This window comes from Silurus meridionalis, chromosome 13 (genome assembly GCF_014805685.1).
Source record: "Silurus meridionalis isolate SWU-2019-XX chromosome 13, ASM1480568v1, whole genome shotgun sequence".
NCBI lineage: Eukaryota > Metazoa > Chordata > Actinopteri > Siluriformes > Siluridae > Silurus > Silurus meridionalis.
This window is the reverse complement of record NC_060896.1, coordinates 20027210-20050262: the sequence shown is the minus strand read 5'-3', so window position 1 is coordinate 20050262 and position 23053 is coordinate 20027210. Positions and strand designations below refer to the sequence as shown.

Here is a 23053-nt window from a genome sequence, read left to right as displayed (position 1 = left end):
TTTAATTTGTACTAATCAAACTATTTCATATAATATGAATAATATTTATCTTAGAAAACTGGTCCTGGTAATGGAATCGATTGTAGTAAACATGAACCAGCTCCTAACATATATAGAGTAATAAAAGGAAACTATAGGAAGTGTAATACTGCAAACGAGTACAACAGCAAAAAAATGTAAAAGAGAATAAAATGTGACTGACCAGTAGAGGATTTACAGGCAGCATTAGCATTTTGATACTGTGTGCTTGCATTCTGCTGCCTCAAAGCTCTGAGGATTTTTCTGGAGCTCCCTCCTGTGCTTTCAACTTCAAGGCTTTTAAATTGTCTAGAACACAACAACATTTACAACATATACAATGGTTATAAAATCTGCCATCATGGCTACTCTGATCATGGTACTTCTATTGCCTTGCTTGGGATGCCTTTTCATATCAGGGCACTGGAGAACACAGTTTTGCACTACCTTCACACCTAGGGCAAATACTATCAAAAAGAATCCTGGAGTAATCCAACATGGACATGTGGAGAACGTACAAAACCCCTAAACTCCAAAAATGACTGAATACGATGTTGGATTTTAAAATGCAACTCATTCTACTTATTTCCTGATGTATATAAATATTTTATTGTGCATAACACACTCGGGAACTATACACATCATTATAATTATTTATGAAAAAACATTACAGTTTGTAGTATTGCTTCAAATTAATTGATGTATTTCAAGAACTTGCAAGTAATACATGTGACACATTACAGTATATCACTATTAAAGTTTCCAATGATACACTATGCAAAAGTATAAACAAGGTATAAAGTGTAAGGCATTTTAATAATAAAAAATAACAATGTGTATTATGCCTCAAGAATTAATTATAACGTGATGTAAAATCATACCTCGTGGTTTATTTTTACAAAATTGTATTGTATCTTGTGTTTGCTATTTCCATGGTGTATGTTTAATTAAAATAGATTTATTATAGCAATTATAACAATGAACCTCACAAATTCAGGATCTGCATATTACATTTATTTTTAATTAACAAAATCAGAGGTAAAAGTGGCAAAGAAATCACTCTGAGACAAAATGAAGACAAAAACTTCATAGGAACCTGATACAAACGAGTGACATCCTCATCTTAATTCCCTTATGCAATATAACTGTGTACTATATGGTCAAAAAGTGCAATTGTGTAACCAGGGAATTCATTATATTTTTTTCATATAAAGTCTGTTTTATTGAAGTTATCAAGTGTTCACTGATGGAAAGTTCTTAAATGAAAGTACCTAGACTGAATTCTGCTAAAATGAGTCGGGGCTACTGAGTTCAAGGAACAAAGGAAGGGAGAAATACCATATTTCAAATTCTTATTAAAGTTCTGAAGTCTACGTAATGAATTTGGATGGCAATTTTAAACTTAACATCCTGCTCTGTTATTAAAGAGCATGGCAGCTTTCCATCACAGGGTTTAGCCAACGTGCAGCGATTCTTTTCTCCACGCATAGTAAAAAGATTACACTACACACCACAGGGTGTTTTGTGTTTACTTGAAAATTAATAATTAATCACAATCAATCAAGTATTTCAAAAGAGGTTCATTAAATTAAAATTCAGCCACAATACAGTAATTATATGTTAAACTGACAGTAAGACCATTTCTGAGCAGATAAGTGTGAAACAGTGAGTGGAGTTCCACACATGTGAACATACAACACACATACACTTTCCTGATTGGATTGTTCGTAATCAGCATCAAATCAGCTGCTAACTGTGACAGACAGAGAAGAAAGGAGTACTTTATTTCCTTTATCAATCAACCAGATGTGAAATAAAAGCTCTCAAGTGGAAATGAACCATCTGGTGGCATTTACCCAACATCTGTCCTGTTCCTATTTACCCAGTATACGATAAGAGAAAGGGAAAACGGAGAACTAGCTGGCTTGAAAGTGACATAAAGAAAGATAAAAGTAGGGGTGAGAGATGGTAAAAAGGGTAAAAGAACAAGAAAGGGAGAGATAGAGTGGCATAAAAGGAATAAAGGAAGTGCAAAATGATGTGGCAGGATAAAAGGGGGGAAATAGATATTAAAAAAAGGACTGATATTGAGCATAGAGAAATAGTTGGGAGGAGAATGAGAGAGAGAGAGAGAGAGAGAGAGAGAGAGAGAGAGAGAGAGAGAGAGAGAGGTGAAAACAAAGTGAAATAGGAGGAAGGTACTGAGATGAATGGATAGCAAGAGAGAAAAACAAAAATCAAGGAAAACGAAAGAAGGAGCTGAAAAGCAAGAGGGAAAATGAAGAGATGCAGGTAGAAAATGAACTGAGGGAGAAAGACATGGAGATGCAGAGAAAGGCATACCACTGACTTGTACACTCCTTTATGCCAACATCTCCACACACACCCCACTCTCACTCACAGTGTGTAATCTTTCTCCTCCCCAGTCTGAGTATTGCACTCTGATCTCTCGGCATGTTGGGAGCTCTGTTCAGGCTGTGTATCCTGCAGCTCTGCTTCTGTCCCACTCTCTGTGGTAACCTTTGTGCTCACTTTCTGCTCTCTCTTCACAAACACTTCACTGAGTCCCACCAGGTTCCAGTGCAATTCCTGGAAGGAAAGCTGGCTAAATATTACAAAATGTATTCATGTCATCATTAGATGTAATATTCCAACAAGGTCTTTGGTTGTCCCTCTATCCTGAAACAGGAAATCAGTAGATGTTGCATTAGCCATTATTACTACTAATGTGACCAATTAGCATCTTATTTTACTTACTCCAAGATCTAAATCAATCTTACCGGAGGGGGCAAATTTAGTTGAAAGCCAAATCATAAACTTTTATATTAAATTAATAATTAAATAATAAAATCGGATACATGAGATGTGTTCTAATAAAATCAGCTAGTAGTCTTAATATTATAATGTCTACATGCATCAAAATATTTTGATATATGGGACAGGTAGAAGGTACATTTGTGAACACTAGCCAAATATAACATCATGTAGTGTTTTGTTTGTTTGGATCTATCTGTATTTTTTCTCCCAAAAGAAAAAAAGAAAAAAATAAATAAAAATGTTAATAAAATCAACAGCAAAGGCATTTTGGGCAATTTAATAGTGTTACATTCTCTAATCCACATTCCCTAAATTCTCTAATTTCTCTAATATCTAAAATACAAATAAATCATTAAATAAAAATATCTGAAACTTTTGACATAAATTAGATTTTAAACCATTACAGTAGACCTGTTCTGTGCTTGTTTTGTGAACTTATTAATATTGTCATTGAGCATGAAGTATGGTTTTATTGGCAGATAGAACCTTGTAAACCATATGTATCTGTGAGTTTGGAGACACTTCAGGACAATATTGTGGCAACCTGTGCTGAATGTTACAACTATGTTACAACTAATAGCTAATAACTCCACTTTGCAATAATGTAAATGGACCTACTACACACCTCCTTTACTGGGATTTCACAGATTCAAAGGCCATGCTATTTCATACTAACCTGTCCGAATATCCCTATAGTTCCACCAGGCAGAAAGCTCAGAGCCAAACTGCAATCGGCCGAGGCGCTGAGGAGAAAGAGGCGGCCAGTGTGGACACATGTTTCCAAGTGAGTGATGGAGTCAACATGAGGTTGGAAGCTCGATAACATCTTTGGTGCCTGATTGATTACAGTCTCAGATGGTTGAAGACAATATTCCTGAAACAAAAGAAGAACTGGGATGGAAGATGCTACTCTTTTCGAAACACTGTAAATGACTTTATCTCAGAAGTGTGTGTTGTCTTTGTCATAAAAATTTTAAAACCAGGACTGAAACTTTTACATGAGCAAAAAAGAACTACTGAATATGCAGTCTGAGTGTTTTGAAATAAAAGGAAAACAGTCTATGCAAATTGAAAAAGACATGCTATTAAATTTTTATTTTTATTTTTTTAATTTTTAATTATTTAAGTGTTAATAGGTAATATACATATGTTAATTTTGCAGTAGTTATAGATGAAGTTAAAGACAACACTGTACAATTTAATAAGTTTAATAGTGAGGAAATTAATATTAAAGTTAGCAAAGCAGTCCCAAAGTTTTTTAAAATTTAAAGAATTAGAAACATTTGTAAATATAGCTGTAGAATTTTCAGGTCTTTGTCAGGCTAGATAGATAGATAGAGCCACTCCAAACCACAAAAAAACATATCTACATGAAGCTGATTTTGTGAACAGGGACATTGTCATAGTAATTGATTTTTTAAAATCAAAATATAGTTAAATATAAATATTTGTTATTAACACCTCAACTAAGACATATTTATTCTGACGCATGTACAATTTCGAGGTTACACACAGGCCAGCACATTCATATTAAACACAAAGCATGACCAGCCTTCAGACCGCTCTTCAAGTCAAAGTCTGTATCTATGATACCTCCAGATCTGCTCCTATACCTAAAAAAAACTGATAAAAGGCTTGACCAAATAAAGGTTTTCAGCCTTGACTTGAACATTGCGACTGTGTCTGAGTCCTGAACACAAATTGGAAGGCTGTTTGATAACTCTGGGGCTTTGAAAGGAAAAATTCTGCCCCCTGCTGTAGTCTTTATTATTTAAGGTACCAACAAATAACCTGCACCTTTTAATCTAAGTAGGTGTCGGGGATCATGTTATAGAAAATAAATCACCACCTTCTGAACTCTGATTGACACTCGTACTTACTTCGCACACCCATGACTTCAGTACTACTCACATTTCATTACTTCATTACCATAAACTGTTTACATGACGTTTTTGCAAATCTTTCCTGAACTGCTGCTATATTGCTCTTTTGCACAACATTTTGTTTACATTTTGGCTACTGTTAACTTTGTCTTGTTACAACAGGTTTACTGGCTGAGCTATTCTGTGTTTTATGTTTTGTTCTGAACTGTCTTGTGTTGTCTTGAACTGTCTTGTGTTGTCTTTGCACTGTTTGCACCAGGTTGCACACATGCACTTTATGTGGCAAGGACACTTACTAGTCCTTAGCCCTGTGTTTTCGGTTTCTGTGATTGTTGTTTAATGTAGCATCAGGGTTCTGGAGGAATGTTGTTTCATTTCACTGTGTACTGCGTCAGCTATATATTGTTGAAATGACAAAAAATAATGACAATATAAAGCTTCTTGACTTGGCTTTGTTATAAACATACATATATATATATATATATATATATATATATATATATATATATATATATATATATATATATATATATATATATATATATATATATATATATGTATATATATATTTCTTTAAAAGAAATCATTTATTTTATTTTTTTATATATATATATATATATATATATATATATATATATATATATAATCTATTTGGTTGGATAAAGCAAATTATTTCTAATACATATTTCTTAAATTAGAAAGAATTGTTTAATAAAATCTATATCTATTTGATTGGAGAAGAAAATCTTATATTTCTTTAATGAGATTGTTTATTTTGATTAAAAATGTAATATAAATGTATTGACTTTTTTCAACAAGAAAAATATACTTTGTGCCAGGTTTTATTAAATAGGTTTTTTTTGTAGATGTAGAAAATATTGTTTATGGCACGTTATTTATTTTTTATCGGCTTAAGTTATAAAATATATGTAAACCATAATCCTAAATATTTTTAATTGGATAAAAGAAAACTTTTTTCATTGTACAGTGCTTAACATATCAATCACTATCGGAGTACCATGTAGATACATACAAGTGAAAGTAACATGTAACACCATGTAGGCCATCATTAACAAGTGAAAAAAAAGTGTGCACCATAGTGACATTACCAAGAGCAGAATGTCCCTCCAAAATGATTTAAGGACAAGACAACCTGTAAGGCTGCCGTGAGACATACAGCAACATTAAAAAAGCTGCAGGAATGTCTGGCAAGTACTGGTCACTCTCTGTACACGACACCATCTTTTATATACTTCATATGTCTGGACTGTGGTGTACTGTGGCTAGACAGAAGATCTTGTTCACAGAAAAATGTGTCAAAATGTGTTATGGAAAGGTAGAACCTTTTGAGCATAATTCTAAAAGATATGTTTGGCACAAAAACAAGAGCTTATCAACCAAAGAACACTATTCCCATGCTAAAGCATGGTTGTGGCAGCATTGTGCTATGGGTCTTTCTTTTTTCAGCTGGGACTGGAGCTCTATTCAGGATAGCAGGAACCATGAATAGCCCCAAATACCAATCAAATGTTGCACAAAACCAGCAGGCCACTGTTTAGGCAGCTGTAAATGAAAATTCTCACCTTCCCGCTTAAAAATCACAAAAAAGCACAAATTCAAGAAAGCAACAGAATTATATTGCTGGTTGTTACGTTGAAGATTTTAAAAGATTTGATTTATGTTGGTTATTCATTTATTTACATAGCAAAAATGCAATTGTGTGTGTAGAATAATTCTATATACAGTATATTGTAGTAACTGTAATAACAAAATATTACGTGTTCAATGTGAAAGAATGAATGGTGAAAAATTATGTTATAAATAAAAAGATATCATTAATAATACATTGAACATTAAAGACATTGTATAGAGGTATTTGTATAACATTTATTGTAAAATAAACACAGTGTGAGCACTTTGAAACAGTCTGTACGTTCTCTGCTATGGAAAAGTCTAAAGGACTAGCTGCTATATATATATATATATTTTTTTTTTTTATATATATATATAAATCTCAGAAGGAAAGTAGTGTCTTGTAAAGAAACTGTAGCAGCTACATGTATGTAAATATAAGACCTACTTGACTTTTGAATATTTCTTGAAATTAAATGTAACAATAATTGTAATTTTTTATTATTTTTTAATAGTAAAAGCAGTCCTTTCTAAAGGACACAGACTTCCTAGACTTTATACACAGCGTTAAAACCAGAATTGCCTCAGATCCTGCGTACATCAATAAGAGGACAGATAGAAAATGAATGTTTTGTGTATAGAAACCCACTGATTATAATTACATTATAACCCTTTAGACCTTGTCATGAAAGTTCAACAAAGTTCTGAATGGAGCTTTTAGTACCCAGACAGCTCAAAAGGAATCAGTAGTTTGTGTCACAGCCACAGAGACAAGATGTCAGACGTGTTAGCAATTATATCTGACGAGCAGGCCCAAATGTGAGGCTACAAATTATCACGAGCTATTGAAGCACTTAAATGAAAGCGAACACGTGATTTATCCTCATTGAGGAGAGCTGTTATACTTCACCGGAAGTTATGAGGAGTTGACAAATACCCAGCTCTCCCTTCATCAATCACGCTGGTTCTGCTGACAGGCTCCATTTATGGCTCAAGGACAGAAACTTGTGTCCTTCAGACATGATGACTAGAAGAGGGAGTGTTTCTCCCGCACAGAACATCACTGATGAATGTGCTACTCGTATATATATATATGTATAAACATGCTATTAGAGATGTCTGAAGGTAAGCAGAATACGTGATTGCACTCTAATGATGTCAGTGTGGGATTTGTGGTGCAATTTGGAATTATTCTGAATAATTGGTGATTTGGTATCATTAGAATTTCTTTCAAGCGAACTGGGATATTCTTGGATGAGGCTTGCGTTAGCTTACTCTTAGAATATGCAAGGTTGGTGTCTCTTGTGCCTCTTACATTGATAGAAAAAAAAAAAACATCAAATATTTAACCACCTCAATGTGGAAATGTTCTTTTCAATTTTGAATCTTGCCTAGGCTACCTTCTTGCAAATTTGCTAATTCATTCTGATTTCCTCAGACAGCTAATTTTAGAATTTGATTAAATTGTTGGATAGTCACTTGCTACTCTGAAACAGACATACACCCAATCAGTGTAATCACATATCAGCTATCAAAATGTCCATGATGATCCTGCACATCAGTCACACAGAATTACTTTAATGCAAGTTTCTCTTTTTCCAAGAAAAGCACATTCTTTTCAACATATTTTAACCAAACTGTATTCATCTTTTCGTGTGGTTTACTGAAGCAGTTGTAAGCACAGCAACCAGACTCAGGTGTCAATCAAAATAAATAGCACAGGGCCACCTGAGAGAGAATAGTTTTAGATAATGTTACCTATGTAATGACTTTGGCAGTTTTGTTGACCTGTAGAGACTATACAGAATACATTTTGTGTAGACATAACAACCACCCTGAAGTCAGTATGGCTCTCCATGTTCACATCACAGCTGTTGGTTGAACTCAATGACCAGTCACTTATCACCGTTGCCAATATGGTCTCTGTTTTGGATCATATCAACACGTGCATTGACAATGTCACTACCGCCAAACACCCGAAATGCTTGCCTAATCAGAAGCCGTGTATGAACTCTGAGGTCTCCTGCTGAAAGCAAAAGATACTGCTTTCAAATTTGACAACGCAGAGGACTACAACAGAGCCAGGGCTAAAATGAAAAGGGGTAATAGGAGAGCCAAACAAGCAAACAAACTCCATATACAAATCCACACACTTCCACAACCCTGACCCCAGATGCATGTGGAAAGGCATCCAGACCATCACAGACTACAAACCAACAGCAATGCCTACTGAACAAACTCAATCACTTTTTTGCTCGTTTCATTCAAGGCATAGGATATGCAATCGCTAACTCTTCTTTTGCTCACAGTTTACTGTCACTCTCTACATACCAGGACGTGTTCTTAGGGCATGCGCTGGACAAGTGGCACAGGACTTCACTGATGTTTTCAACCTTTTACTGGACAAGCTACGGTTCCTACTTGCCTGAAGACTATAACTATCATACCAGTGCCTAAGCATTAAGCTGCAGAATGCCTGAATGACTTTTGCCCAGTTGCACTCACCCCATTTATAAAGTGATTTGAGAAACTGGTTCTGAATCACCTCACAGTGGTCCTACCACCTACACCAGTTTGCCTATCCCCCGAACAGTTTGACAGAGGATGTTTTTCCACGACTCTTTATTTAGCCCTCACCTACCTGGATAAAAACAACACCGACATGAGAATGCTGTTCATTGACTTTAGTTCTGTGTTCAATACGGTCATCCCCACTGTACTGATCACTAAGCTCAGTGACCTGGGTATCTGCACCTCCACTTGCAGATAGATTCCAGACTTCCTCACCAACATACCTCAGTCTGTTAGGTTGGGCAAACAGGTATCCTCAACCCTCATTCTGAACACCAGTATCCCACAGGGCACAACAAGCCTGACAGCGTATTGTGCCACAAATGACCTGACTCTCAAAACCATGAAGCCTAAAGAGCTCATTGTGGACTTTAGAAAATCAGCAGGAGACACTCCCAAGTCTACATCAAAGAACTGAGGTAAAGAGGGTCTTCAGCTTTAAGTTCTTGAGAGTTCACTGAGTTCTCTGAGGCTTTATTCTAGCACCAGAACACTTCAGCTGTAGTTAGGAGGGCACAACAGCATCTGTACCTCTTGAGGTATCTTAAGAAAGCTTATCATCAAAAAGAGCAACCCCATCACTAAATGGTATGAAGGCTTAACTGTTTGTGAACGTAAAACCCTGCAAAGGGTGGACAAAACTTTGCAACGCATCACTGGCACCCAATTACCTGCCATTAAGCACCTTTACCACAGCAGATGTCTGTGCAGAGCTCACATCATCATAAAGGACTCCTCACAACCCAGTCACAAACTGTTTAACCTATTCCATCAAGAAGGCGCTACAGAAACATACACACCAGAACCAACAGGTTTGGGTATTTTTTTCATCCACCATCACCCTACTGAACTCTACACTACAATGTACATATTGCATATTGTTATTTATATACTCCCCCATTCTCTTATCTTTATGTATTTCTATATACTGTATACCTTACACACTGTATATTGTGCCTAATATTTCACATTTACATACATACATATATATTTAGGGGACATGTTTATCCAGCTTTTTGCACCTTTTTTTCTTACTGCCATAGCCTAATAACCTTCTGCTTGTTGTACCTTTACAACAGTGTTTGCACATTTTTCACTGCCATAACCCTATAACTATTTACTTGTACTTTTCAACAGTGTCTGCACATTTTTTTTCACAGCTATAGCCTTTATATTTATTTACTGTATATAGGTTGACATGTATACTGTATATTACACATATACTTACATATTTATCTGCACTTGTCAATTTGCACAATTGCTAATATTTGCACTTCTGGTAGATGCTAAACTGCATTTGTTTGCTGTGTACCTGTACTATGCAATGACAAAGTTCTATCTATCTATCTATCTATCTATCTATCTATCTATCTATCTATCTATCTATCTATCTATCTATCTATCTATCTATCTATCTATCTATCTATCTATCTATCTATCTATCTATCTATCTACATCATCCATCCATCCATCCATCCATCCATCTGCAAAACAACATGGTATTCATAAGTAACAAAATAATTCTTATATTGGTAACCATTTCCTTCATGTCTATTTTCCCTCTAACCACTCACTACCACTGTTTGTTTTTGTCTGTGTTTTTAATAGTAATATGTATTGGAATATGTTGATAATAATAGTAATATTTCTCATTTAAAATGTTCTCTTTTTACATGTTTCAAGATGCAAATTATCATGACAAATTAATGAAAATATCATTTAGCCTCATAAAGTGATTTCTGCTCTGCTTTGCTTCTGCTTTTTTCTATCTTTTTTTGGGTAATTGATTGAAAACCAAAAACAAATCAAAAAGGCCACAAGTATCCATTTCAAACTGTTTTGAACTAAGTAAACTAAGAAAGCACACTTTAATATTGTGATATTGTTCTGAGAAGAAGTGAACACACAATGACAGCTCATGATTAAAAATTGTTATATTAAATTTCCAGAATTCTCCTATTTTTAATATTTTACACTGTAGTGTCTGGGATATTTGAGGCATAACATGTAATTGACCACTATATTGCTTTCCTCAGAAGTCTAGCTTGACATTTATTTCATGGATATAGGCCAATGGGACTCATCGCCAATGGCATGGTGAAAGGTCAGCGTTCACCGCAGCTTTGATTTACTTTCAAGATTTCTAAGGTTAGCTAAAGCTAATTGTGTTTTAGCTAAATTCAGCATCTTTCATAATTAAATTTATACTCATAATTAACACTGCGCTTATTTGATCCTTTACATAACGCTCATATATAAGTTATTTTCTCAGTGGTTGTCATACTTTAACTTAAGTAAAGATACACTAGGTAGAATATTACTCAAATACAAGTGAAAGTGCTTTTAAAAATTGCTTTCAAATGTACTTGAGTGTTCAAACTACTATGATTTTTTATGGCTATCGTCAGGAGAATTCTTGTAAGAAGAAAATCTTACAGGGCCAATGCGGGCAAAGAAGGCACTTGAAAATGAAGGACTTAAAAAAATCATACAAATAAGGCCATGGGTGTTATGGTCTGTTAAACTGACATGAACTGTATGTTTGTGAGAAGTAGATAACACTGAGCAGCAATCAAAACTAGTTCAAAACAAAACATGTGCTCTACCCTGATTGGTGGCTTGCTGCATGTGTGAGCAGTTAAGTTTTTAATCAACTCATTAATAAAAATGAACGACTGATTTTTCAAAAGGTAGTTGAATAATAAGTAAAATATTTGAATTTGAAATGTAATAAAGTAAAAGTCTCCCAAAATGAAAATACTTCAGTACATTTACTTTGTTACTCTCCACCACTGGTTCTTGAAGAGTCAATTATTCACAAATGGGGCAAATGGGGTTACTTTTTTAAATGAATTAATTTCGGCTCAAGTGTAGACTACAGCCTAACCTGCTTACAGCAGCGTTGCATTGTAGGATTGGTGGATGAACCACTGTAAACACGAAGAAGACGCACTGTAGGATTGGTGGATAAACCACTGTAAACACGAAGAAGACGCACTGTAGGATTGGTGGATTACCCTCTGTAAACACGAAGAAGACGCTCTGTGGGAGTGTCTCCGTTTATTCAGGTCTGTGCGGCAGTAATGGCGAGTCGAGTTTCTCAAAGTGGAAATATGCTCATTATTTCACTTTAGTTGAGTATAAAGATAAAAACTTTTTAGTCAAATGTAAGCTGTGTCTTTCTGGTTCGAAGCTCGTATCTATTGTGATAAACAGCAACTCCAATCTGTTGAAGCTCCTCCAGGACCTCCATGCCTGAGGAGCTAGTAGCTAGAAGCTAACCCCGGTGTTCTGTTCTACATTGTTGATAGTTTTCATACTTCAGCTGTGAAAGGAACATTTTTAAGAGCTCAACACAACAGCAGAAGCCACTTTAGTTTTTGATTGTGAATATATTATTCAGCTTGTTTTGTTATTTATTTCAGAAATCCTTGTGATATATTCAGTTTGTGTTGGTCTGACTTCAATAAAATAGTGTTTAAAAATGATTTTGTGTTTAAGTCAGTTTTGTGTTTGTAGACCATAACGCATAAAAGGGCATTAATGGGAACATTTAAAGAAGCTTCTTTAAAAAAGTAACTAATAAAAGTTACTTTTAACAGTAACGCATTACTTTTTGGTGTAAGTATTCAACAAAGTAACTGAGTTACTTTTTGAATGAAGTAACGAGTAACTGTAACTAGTTACTATTTTTTAGTAACGAGCACAACACTGCTGTTAACTGTCATGGTTTATTATCATGTAACACCTAATACTGATACACTTCTATCCTTTATTTATTATCTCTACTGCTTATGGTAGTTAGTGATCTGCCTTAGTGTTTGATGTCTTACCTGGATATCCCACACCTTCAGCATACCACCCATATCTGCTGTGATCAGATAACAACCACTGCCATCCACAGTCATTATGATGGCGCTTGAGCCTTCATGAGCCACAAACTTGCCAACTAAATTTGCATTTGCTGTATTCCAGAAACAAATAATGCCCGAACCTCCACATAACACCAGATCAGCTCCACCTTAAAATGAAATACAAAAAAAAACAAACCTGTAATTAATTTAATTTATTACATTTTGTAAGAGATTTAATTAAAATGTGTTCAACTTTTCACTCTCTTTCCATTACCTGTTGCTGCAACTCCTTTTCGTCCTTCCAGAAAGGCTAGTCTGGTCACAGCGTAACGCTCTGAGTTTTCTTCACAGGAATTTGCTGTAAGTTGTTTATTACTGGGAGTACTAAGTAAAGTGCTGTCTGCAGTGAAGGACAATAACAATTCACTCTTACAGACAATTGTTAATAAGTTCTATTCATCAGCTTTAAAAGTGTCCAAGAGTTAAAACTGTTTGGCTAGAAGCTATTACGTAACTACATAATTATCCTATAATGCTTGTTGCATAACCAGCCTGGTGTATTACACCTCCCATCAGCAGATATCCTCTCCCTGCGTTTACAATAGCTGTTTTTAATATTTTAATTATTATTATTATTATTTGGACAAAAGACATCTATCCATTGTCCATACAAAAGATCTTTTTTCTATTATACTGCCTACATACAGCATACTATAGTTCCTTCTCCAAAGCAAATATAAAAAAATATATTTAAAAAATGCTTTAAGCATTTCAACCCCTCATATTTATAGCTGGGTATTTTTTTTTTATTAATGGATTCAAGTGGGAATGTGTGTGTCATTGAATTCCACTGTTAATGCTGCATTACAATACACTCACAAATACGCATAATTGCCTATTGTCACTTTGATTGGCAGGAGAGAAGGAGCATTTTGGCATTTTTGGTCTCTCTGGCATTGCCAACTCACAATCAGAGACTAAGACAACCAGAAACAATGCTATCTACTACAGTACATCATTATAAAACATATCTATGTTTATGCTTTTTCCTTTAAAAAAAAAACTAACCTGTGTTAACCTTGTAATCTTGGTGTTGCGTGTTTTTGTTTAGTTTGCGTATCACATTTTCAGTGCTGTTGTTCCAGACTATAATCTCGCCATCACTACCACCTACACAGAGAAGATAAAAATGAAATGAAAACATATAGTGTCAAAGCACAGAAAGGTTTAATGCTGTTAGTGCTATTATAATGGCTGTTCATTATTTATGCACCCAGTAGTCATGTTTATTCAACATTTTCTTTCTATTCAAATCTGAAGAATAAAACAGATAATGTTAAGATAAGATACTGACCTAGAATTGTGAATATACAGTATAGCTGCATCAGATAAGCAGATTTTGGAGGAATGTTGTCTATTTATTTATATATTTGAAATATTAGAAATTATAATGTAAAGTTTATTTTTGACCCACAGCCCTCAATCCAAATTGGTTTTTAGCATTTTATATAAAATTGGTTGGGCACCTCTGTTCTAAGGTGTTCTATATATACATATATACAACAAAGTAGGAGAAGCATGCAATATTATTATTACTATTTTTATTATTATTATTACATTTTCCCTGTCACTTCAACTAGAAGACCCAAACATGTTCGAGCTTGAGCATGCTCTTGTGTACAGTGCCATCTCCATTAAGATATGGTTTATGTGGGTATATTTGGTATAAACAGTATCTCACAAAAGTGAATACACCCCTCAGATTTCAAGAAATCAGAGAACCTGTGGAGAGTGGAGAAGCGCCATGTATCTAACATCCAGATGATCTGAGTGGGAGAGGATCCCAGCAACAACCTGTGCAGCTCTAGTGAATTCCATGCCCAGGAGGATAATAATAGTGCTCACAGAAAATATTGACACTTTTTGACATGTTTACTTATTGTACTTGTTGCCAGTTATTTAGACAATAATGCCTGTATGTTGAGCTATTTTCAGTAAAACTGCACTGCTATACAAGTTGCACATTGACTACTCTAATATACAGTGAGGAAAATAAGTATTTGAACACCCTGCTATTTTGCAAGTTCTCCCACTTAGAAATCATGGAGGGGTCTGAAATTGTCATCGTAGGTGCATGTCCACTGTAAGAGACATAATCTAAAAAAAAAAAATCCAGAAATCACAATATATGATTTTTAAACTATTTATTCGTATGATACAGCTGCAAATAAGTATTTGAACACCTGTCTATCAGCTAGAATTCTGACCCTCAAAGACCTGTTAGTCTGCCTTTAAAATGTCCACCTCCACTACATTTATTATCCTAAATTAGATGCACCTGTTTGAGGTCGTTAGCTGCATAAAGACACCTGTCCACCCCATACAATCAGTATGAATCCAACTACTATCATGGCCAAGACCAAAGAGCTGTCCAAAGACACTAGAGACAAAATTGTACACCTCCACAAGGCTGGAAAGGGCTACGGGGAAATTACCAAGCAGCTTGGTGAAAAAAGGTCCACTGTTGGAGCAATCATTAGAAAATGGAAGAAGCTAAACATGACTGTCAATCTCCCTCAGACTGGGGCTGGGACCACCGTTTCCAAGGTTACTGTTGGTAATACACTAAGACGTCATGGTTTGAAATCATGCATGGCACGGAAGGTTCCCCTGCTTAAACCAGCACATGTCCAGGCACGTCTTAAGTTTGCCAATGACCATTTGGATGATCCAGAGGAGTCATGGGAGAAAGTCATGTGGTCAGATGAGACCAAAATAGAACTTTTGGGTCATAATTCCACTAAATATGTTTGGAGAAAGAAGAATGATGAGTACCATCCCAAGAACACCATCCCTACTGTGAAGCATGAGGGTGGTAGCATCATGCTTTGGGGGTGTTTTTCTGCACATGGGACAGGGCGACTGCACTGTATTAAGGAGAGGATGACCGGGGCCATGTATTGCGAGATTTTGGGGAACAACCTCCTTCCCTCAGTTAGAGCATTGAAGATGGGTCGAGGCTGGGTCTTACAACATGACAATGACCCGAAGCACACAGCCAGGATAACCAAGGAGTGGCTCTGTAAGGAGCATATCAAGGTTCTGGCATGGCCTAGCCAGTCTCCAGGCCTAAACCCAATAGAGAATCTTTGGAGGGAGCTCAAACTCCGTGTTTCTCAGCGACAGGCCAGAAACCTGACTGATCTAGAGAAGATCTGTGTGGAGGAGTGAGCCAAAATCCCTCCTGCAGTGTGTGCAAACCTGGTGAAAAACTACAGGAAACGTTTGACCTCTGTAATTGCAAACAAAGGCTACTGGACCAAATATTAACATTGACTTTCTCAGGTGTTCAAATACTTATTTGCAGCTGTATCATACAAATAAATAGTTAAAAAATCATACATTCTGATTTCTGGATTTTTTTTTTAGATTATGTTTCTCACAGTGGACATGCACCTACGATGACAATTTCAGACCCCTCCATGATTTCTAAGTGGGAGAACTTGCAAAATAGCAGGGTGTTCAAATATTTATTTTCCTCACTGTATATACATGTTTAATTTCTATTGTATTAAGAACATATAAAACAATGGTTGCTGAAATGTACTAAACAACTTTTGTGAGATACTGTGTGTGTGTGTGTGTGTGTGTGTGTGTGTGTGTGTGTGTGTGTGTTGGTAAACAGTATATTTAATGAAGAAAGTGCATCCAATCTAAGAATTCCAAGCAGGAGCAGTAAGCATGTATGAATAGTTATTAAAAATGACTGTAATCTTCTATGAATTGCACACTAACTCATAAACAAATGGCAAACAAGGGGGAAAGAGGCACATATGTCTCAGTGCTCACAGAACTAAAGTGCTCTCACACACACAAGTTTCTCTGCAAGTCCACTGTATTGCTTTGTTTTCACAGAATCCCTTTGTGTCCTTACATTACCTTTCTTTCTTTCTTAAATATTTAATGACCACACTTACTGTTACTGCTGCCACCTTCACAGTCTCTATTAAAGAGACTGTTTAAACAGCGCCTGCACTTTTTAATCAGACTTCTAGCTTTGTAGGAAAATGTTGTAGTTGTTGATATTTTTTACAAAAGCACAGTTTGCCATCTCCTTTGCTTTGATATTCATTAATCATAAAAAAAAAAATGTGTTCAGATTATTGTGCATTTGTTTTGCCTAAACATAAAATCCTAGATAATTTGTACGTTAAATCTTTACAATGGAGTACAAAAAGAGTGGATAGACTCCAGAGGAGTGAAAGGAGTTATACAAGCAAATTGGGTTGCTCAAAAAGCACATGCCATACTTATAACCAGGTGTCATCAAACTTTTGGAAATGTAGTGTAAAAACTTAATTTAATATAATTTCATAAATACTGCTGCCTATAGTCATTTATCATTATCTTATTTAATGCTACCTTAGAAGATCCTTGGTTGCATCACAATCAGTTACCTAGTTCAGGAAACAGGGCACTGTTCAGGTTATTTTACGAGTCTCAATTGCAAAATCCTTGCAGTAAAAATGGTGCTCCCTAAAAATCCCACAATGCTCCGGGAAAAAAAAAAGTACTGATTACTGAATTACTGATTATTGATTCTCAGTATGTTCACTAAGTATAAATGTCATCATGTTTTCTGAAGTGTCTCAGCTCGAAATATACGTAGCTTGATATCTTGTAGCTTTCAACAAAAGTAGAAGCCTGTTATTAATAAATGCAAGATAGACATTTTACAACATGAACATGTAGTCATGTTGCTTGAAAATGAATCATTGTCCCACTGTGTAGTGAGTCAGGGTTATTACCAGAGCCCTGTCTTGTGTACACAAGATACTGATTAATGCAATAGGGAACTAGAGAGCTGATTGAGATGCACTACTAATTTTAGACATTAATAATTAAGCTTTTTCCAGATTTCAGTTCACTAGACCAATGAATATGGCACACAAACTCTCACTCTGTAAAAGGCGTATATTAAGGACTCTAAGTGCTTACACATATCTAACAGAAAGCAAGCTACAAACAGTGCTATTTAGCATAAAGTAGACTGAGACAGTTTTTTAAAAGTGTAGCTACCAGTATTAAATAGAGTATACTTCTTCAGGAAAGCTGATAGTGATGGTGAGAGTGAGAGTGTGATAGTAATGAAGAGACTGTCATATGAAGGCACTGAAGGAAGGCCAGTGTTTTCTTCCTGGTTAAAATACTAGCCAATGACACATGGACCTTGGAAGCAGCTTGAAACCACTAAAGCAGCTGTCTGCAAAACCGAACACAGCAAGCATCTGCTTAATTAATAAATATCAGTCTGAGAACCAGAGTATTAGAGGGCATGAGAACAAGAAGAGTACCAGTGACCAAGGTCTGAGGTGGTTGAAAAGCTGCACTCGAAATGCGCTCTCGATGTTGAACGCCGCCTTTCCACTCTGAAGGATGTACAAAAAATCGAGAGAACGAATTCATCCTGTACACGGTGATGACCCTGCACAGAAAGACAGACAGAGATTAGAAGGATGAGAGGAGAAAGACAAAAGCTCCAGTGATGAGAAATAGATGAGATATGGCTGCAGGATATTAGAAGTTCATCTGTAAATGTCAGAACAAGTTTGTGTTTGGAAGATGGATGAAAACAGGTTGATGCATACTCACACACAGGCACACACAGAGTCCAACCACTTTTCAGCTGTGTTGTTGATGGATGATAGCAAGATATATTTAGAATGTGTTGAAATACTTAGAATCCCTTTTCAAAAAGTATGGTATACTATGGTTTAATAGTTCATAAAGTATCCAAGTGTTACTCTATGCTTGTTTCATATAAAATGAGTACCGTAATTTCCGGACTATTAAGCGCACCCATATATAAGCCGCACCCATTGAATTTGACAAAGACTTTTATTTTGAACATAAATAAGCCGCACCTGTCTATAAGCCGTTTCTACATTGAAACTAATGAACGTTACACAGGCTTTAACGAAAGACAGTGTCTGTTACACGGTGTAACGGGTGAAATATGTTGTGGCTCCTTTAAGTGCAGAGCGGCATTTTGGGAATAGCCTGCCGCCGCATTTTCCCGGTTTTACTGCATGTGTGCAAGACCGAGGAATATGTCCTTATAATTTTCTGATGCTGATTTCAAAGTTTCTTTGACTAACCCGTAACGCTGTTGCCAAGAAAAATAAAAAAGCACGAGTTTTGGAAACCTGTCTGTGTTTATATGATTTCTGTTGCAACTGGAGTTAGCGAGCTCTCCCTTTACAATGGCTTGTATCTAAACAGTAGCCTACCAAGAAAGTAATTGTTCACTGTCTTCCTCCTACCTTTCACAACTATTTCTCTCTGAAGTTTTTCTTTTGGCATCGTCGTGTGTTTAAAAATCACCACTGGTGGAAGTTTTTTCTCCCGATGCCGTGCAGCTCAGAACACAGGTGAAGTGTTTTTTCGTTTCCGTTCGGAAATTTCATTGGTCTAATGTTATGTCGCTCAGTTTTTTGGCTTGAAATTTGTGAAATCGGTAAAAAACCCAGGAAAAATCCATAAATTAGCCGCTTCGTTGTTTAAGCCGCGGGGTTGAAAACGTGGGAAAAAAGTAGCGGCTTATAGTCCGAAAAATTCGGTACAAATATATCATGAGAAGTAAGCCAAAAGGAGTACTTTAAATATATTAATAATACACTCTCAATATATTGATTGTGCACATTCATTCCTACTTACTTGGGAGTGGAATTGTACTTCTTTTTAGTTTGAATTAGTTGTCATTTTTGTAAGATGATAGGATCACTCAACCTAGAAAAGTGTGTGCAACGAACAACTGAAACGTAGTCGAAATATAAAACCAGGTGCAACGTATGCACTGACAATACTGCCGTCTCTGTGAAATTCAGCATGCATGTCTTTGTGTTAACTTCATAAAGCACCTATATATCTGCAGAACAACCTGCATTCCATTCAATACGCAAAGCAAAAGATGCAGGAAATAGTTCCTTATAGAAATACTTTTTGGTTTACAAACATCTTTTTCAGTGCATTCATTTTAATCGTTATTTGTGGTCATCACTAATTAGATGCCTAATCACTTAATCAATTAAATAGTAAATTTATTTCCAACCACTAATATTGTTCCTTATTAATGGAGCCCTTTCCTGTTTGCAGTGCTGATGGACAGGTTGACGGACGAGGTCAGACAAGAATCTCTCCGTGGACTATGATGTTTGCGGATGATATTGTGATATGTGGTGAGAGTAGGGAGCAAGTTGAGAAGAGCCTGGAGAGGTGGAGGTATGTGCTGAAGAGAAGAGGAATGAAAGTCAGTAGGAGTAAGACAGAGTACATGTGTGTGAATGAGAGGGAGGGCAGTGGAGTGGTGCGGTTGCAGGGAGAAGAGGTGGAGAAGGTGGAGGAGTTCAGGTACCTGAGGTCAACAGTGCAAAGTAATAAAGAGTGTGTTAGAGAAGTGAAGAAAAGAGTGCAGGCAGAGGGGAGCGGGTGGAGAAGAGTGATAGCAGGAGTGATTTGTGATAGAAGAGTATCTGCAAGAGAGAAAGGGAAAGTTTATAGGACTGTGGTGAGACCTGCGTTGTTGTATGGTTTAGAGACAGTGGCATTTAGTAAAAGACAGAAGGTGGAGCTGGAGGTAGCAGAGCTGAAGATGTTGAGGTTTTTGTTGGGAGTGACGACGATGGACAGGATTAGAAATTAGTTTATTAGAGGGACAGCGCCTGTATGACGTTTTGGAGACAAGGTAAGGGAGGCGAGATTGAGATGGTTTGGACATGTGCAGAGGAGGGACATGGGGTATATCGGTAGGAGAATGCTGAGGATGGAGCCACCAGGAAGGAGGAAAAGAGGAAGACCAAGGAGGAGGTTTATGGATGTGGTGAGGGAAGACATGCAGGTAGTTGGGTTGAAATAGGCAGATGTAGAGGACAGGGGGGTATGGAGACAGATGATCCACTGTGGCGACCCCTAATGGCAGAAGCCAAAAGAAGAAGAAGATTAATGATCCCATGACAGCCCATGCAATACCCCTCCCCACCACCAAGCTCACTGTCTCCAGGAGTCTAATCTATTGTTCATTGCCTCAATCAGTTTATTAGTATATGTTTTTCGAAGTTTTTCCGACAGGGATGCAGAAAAGTATATTACCTTGTTAGTTCTGGAAATATAAGCAGAATTCATCAATTTGATTGAACAGGTGACATTCAAAGAGCAATGATATAACGCCACTGGTACATTTTACTGATTGCATTATTCAGATTTTAATTGCAATTTTAGCATTTTTTTTTTATTCTGAAAGCATAATATACTCACTAAAGGTCAATCTGTAAATTGAATTGAAACTCTGTCCTTGATGGCAAATATTATCTTTAGCTAAAAATTGACCGAATATTTGGCCATATTGTGTCTAAAATGTCAATGACTCAATATTCAGTTCTTTTTTATAGAACTGTTGTATAAAAGCAAATATCAAACTTGGGTACAAAATATCAGCAAGGCTGTGATAACCTGCAGTGCTCCACTGGCAGCCTTATGCCTAGAGCTGAATCACAGACATGCTGATTTTCAATATAACACCAGTGATGTTTAAGAAAGTGTTGATTAGTTTTCTTTTCATCAATATTTCACTTGTTACAATCTCTGATTATCTCTTATGTTTTAATATTCACTGCTTAAAGACTTAAATGTTAGATTATGTAGCAGTTAACTTGTCTGGTTTGTTTTTTTCATTTGTGGCAGCAAAAAATGTGAAAGAGTTTTTTAGAAAACATTGAATGATCCAACAAGTCCAAAAAATCTTTATTTAAACAAATAATGATTTAATAGTTTCTTCTTCTTCTTCTTCTTCTTCTTCTTCTTCTTCTTCTTCTTCTTCTTCTTTATCTTCATCTTTCGGCTTCGCCCATTAGGGGTCGCTCCAGCAGATCGTCCGTCTCCATAACCTCCTGTCCTCTACATCTGCCTTTTTCAACCCTTTTACCACATTAATAAACCTCCTCCTTCCTGGCTTCTCCATCCTCAGCATTCTCCTACTGATATTCCCCACTTCCCTCCTCTGCACATGTCCAAACCATCTCAATCTCTTTTCTCTCACTTTGTCTCCAGAATGTCCTACATGTGCTTCCTTCTAATAGACTAATTTTTAATCATGTCCATCCTCCCAACAAAAACCTCAACATCTTCAGCTCTGCTACCTACTACCTTCAAACTTATTAAAAATACATTTGAAATTGGCAAACTTCCAAATAATTGAAAGAACCCCACAAATATTATGCAAATAATTTGTTGTGCTTGAAAATAACTGATCCAAACGGAAAAAAATAATGCATTATTGACTTTTGCGATTACAACCTAACCTACATATTAACTTAAAAATACATTTTCTTACAAGAGTATAAGGGCTTCTCCCCATCACACAACAGCTATAAGTCTGGGAGGGCATGCTTTCTAAGCATGCGTTCTTTCTTTATAAACTTAGTGAGTCCAATCTTTCCCTCTATACTCACCAGGATTCAACTTTCGCCTATAATGCATCAGCCACAGGCCAAATGTCACTCCTATGCTGCTCATGAAGTCTTAAACTTTTTTTTTTTTAAGTTTTGTTTGCTGGTTATTTTATGAGTCAGGTCAGGTCACCTTTATATATAGCACATATAAAGACAAGTGTGGGCTGAGCTGCTTACATTACAGCCCGTCCTTCACACACACACACCTTTTCAGGGAAGTTATTGAGCAAAACTAACTGTAATAAATTAAGTTATTGTTTTTAAATACTTAGTTGCATATTCAATTTAGAAATATTAACTTTCTCAACTTTGCTTTTTGTTAATTTGACATGGCAATGTAGATATTACCATACGTCATATTTGCAGTAAAGGATAATGAGCAGTACAGTAAGACACAAACTATGCCCACACACACACACAATCTCTCTCTCTCTCTCTCTCTTTCTCACCTGTCCCAACCAAGCACTAGCACTGTCCTCTTCAGCACCAGAATCTGCGAAATTTCCACTGCCAGGTCCCGGCATGAGTTCAGTCTGTGGTGACAGTGGCCATTGAAATCCCAAACCTTTACATCCATTAATAGAGGAACAGAACAGTATATTACATTGATGTGAACAAACAAGTTAGATATCCATACAGTAATATATTTTATATATATATATATATATATATATATATATATATATATATATATATATATATATATATATATATAAAACATATGCATATAAAACAAATTTAAGTAGAATATCTCCATATTACACTTTTCATA

General features: G+C 36.1%; 1 protein-coding gene across 4 annotated transcripts in view; it reads right to left on the bottom strand.

Moving 5' to 3' along the window:
* Positions 1-23053, bottom strand: part of LOC124396201 (WD repeat-containing protein 49-like) — a 56735-nt gene that overhangs the window by 4901 nt on the left and 28781 nt on the right. Inside the window, exons 10-17 of one of the 4 annotated variants that reach the window (XM_046865272.1) lie at positions 22731-22846; positions 18130-18260; positions 13844-13945; positions 13050-13175; positions 12755-12942; positions 3512-3709; positions 2420-2619; positions 203-327 (exon numbers count right to left, since the gene is read on the bottom strand). In XM_046865272.1, coding sequence (XP_046721228.1) covers positions 203-327; positions 2420-2619; positions 3512-3709; positions 12755-12942; positions 13050-13175; positions 13844-13945; positions 18130-18260; positions 22731-22846 — 1186 coding nt within the window. Of the gene's footprint in view, positions 1-202; positions 328-2419; positions 2698-3511; positions 3710-12754; positions 12943-13049; positions 13176-13843; positions 13946-18129; positions 18261-22730; positions 22847-23053 lie in introns of those variants that run through there. The other 3 variants (XM_046865273.1, XM_046865275.1, XM_046865274.1) reach the window with 3 other exon arrangements.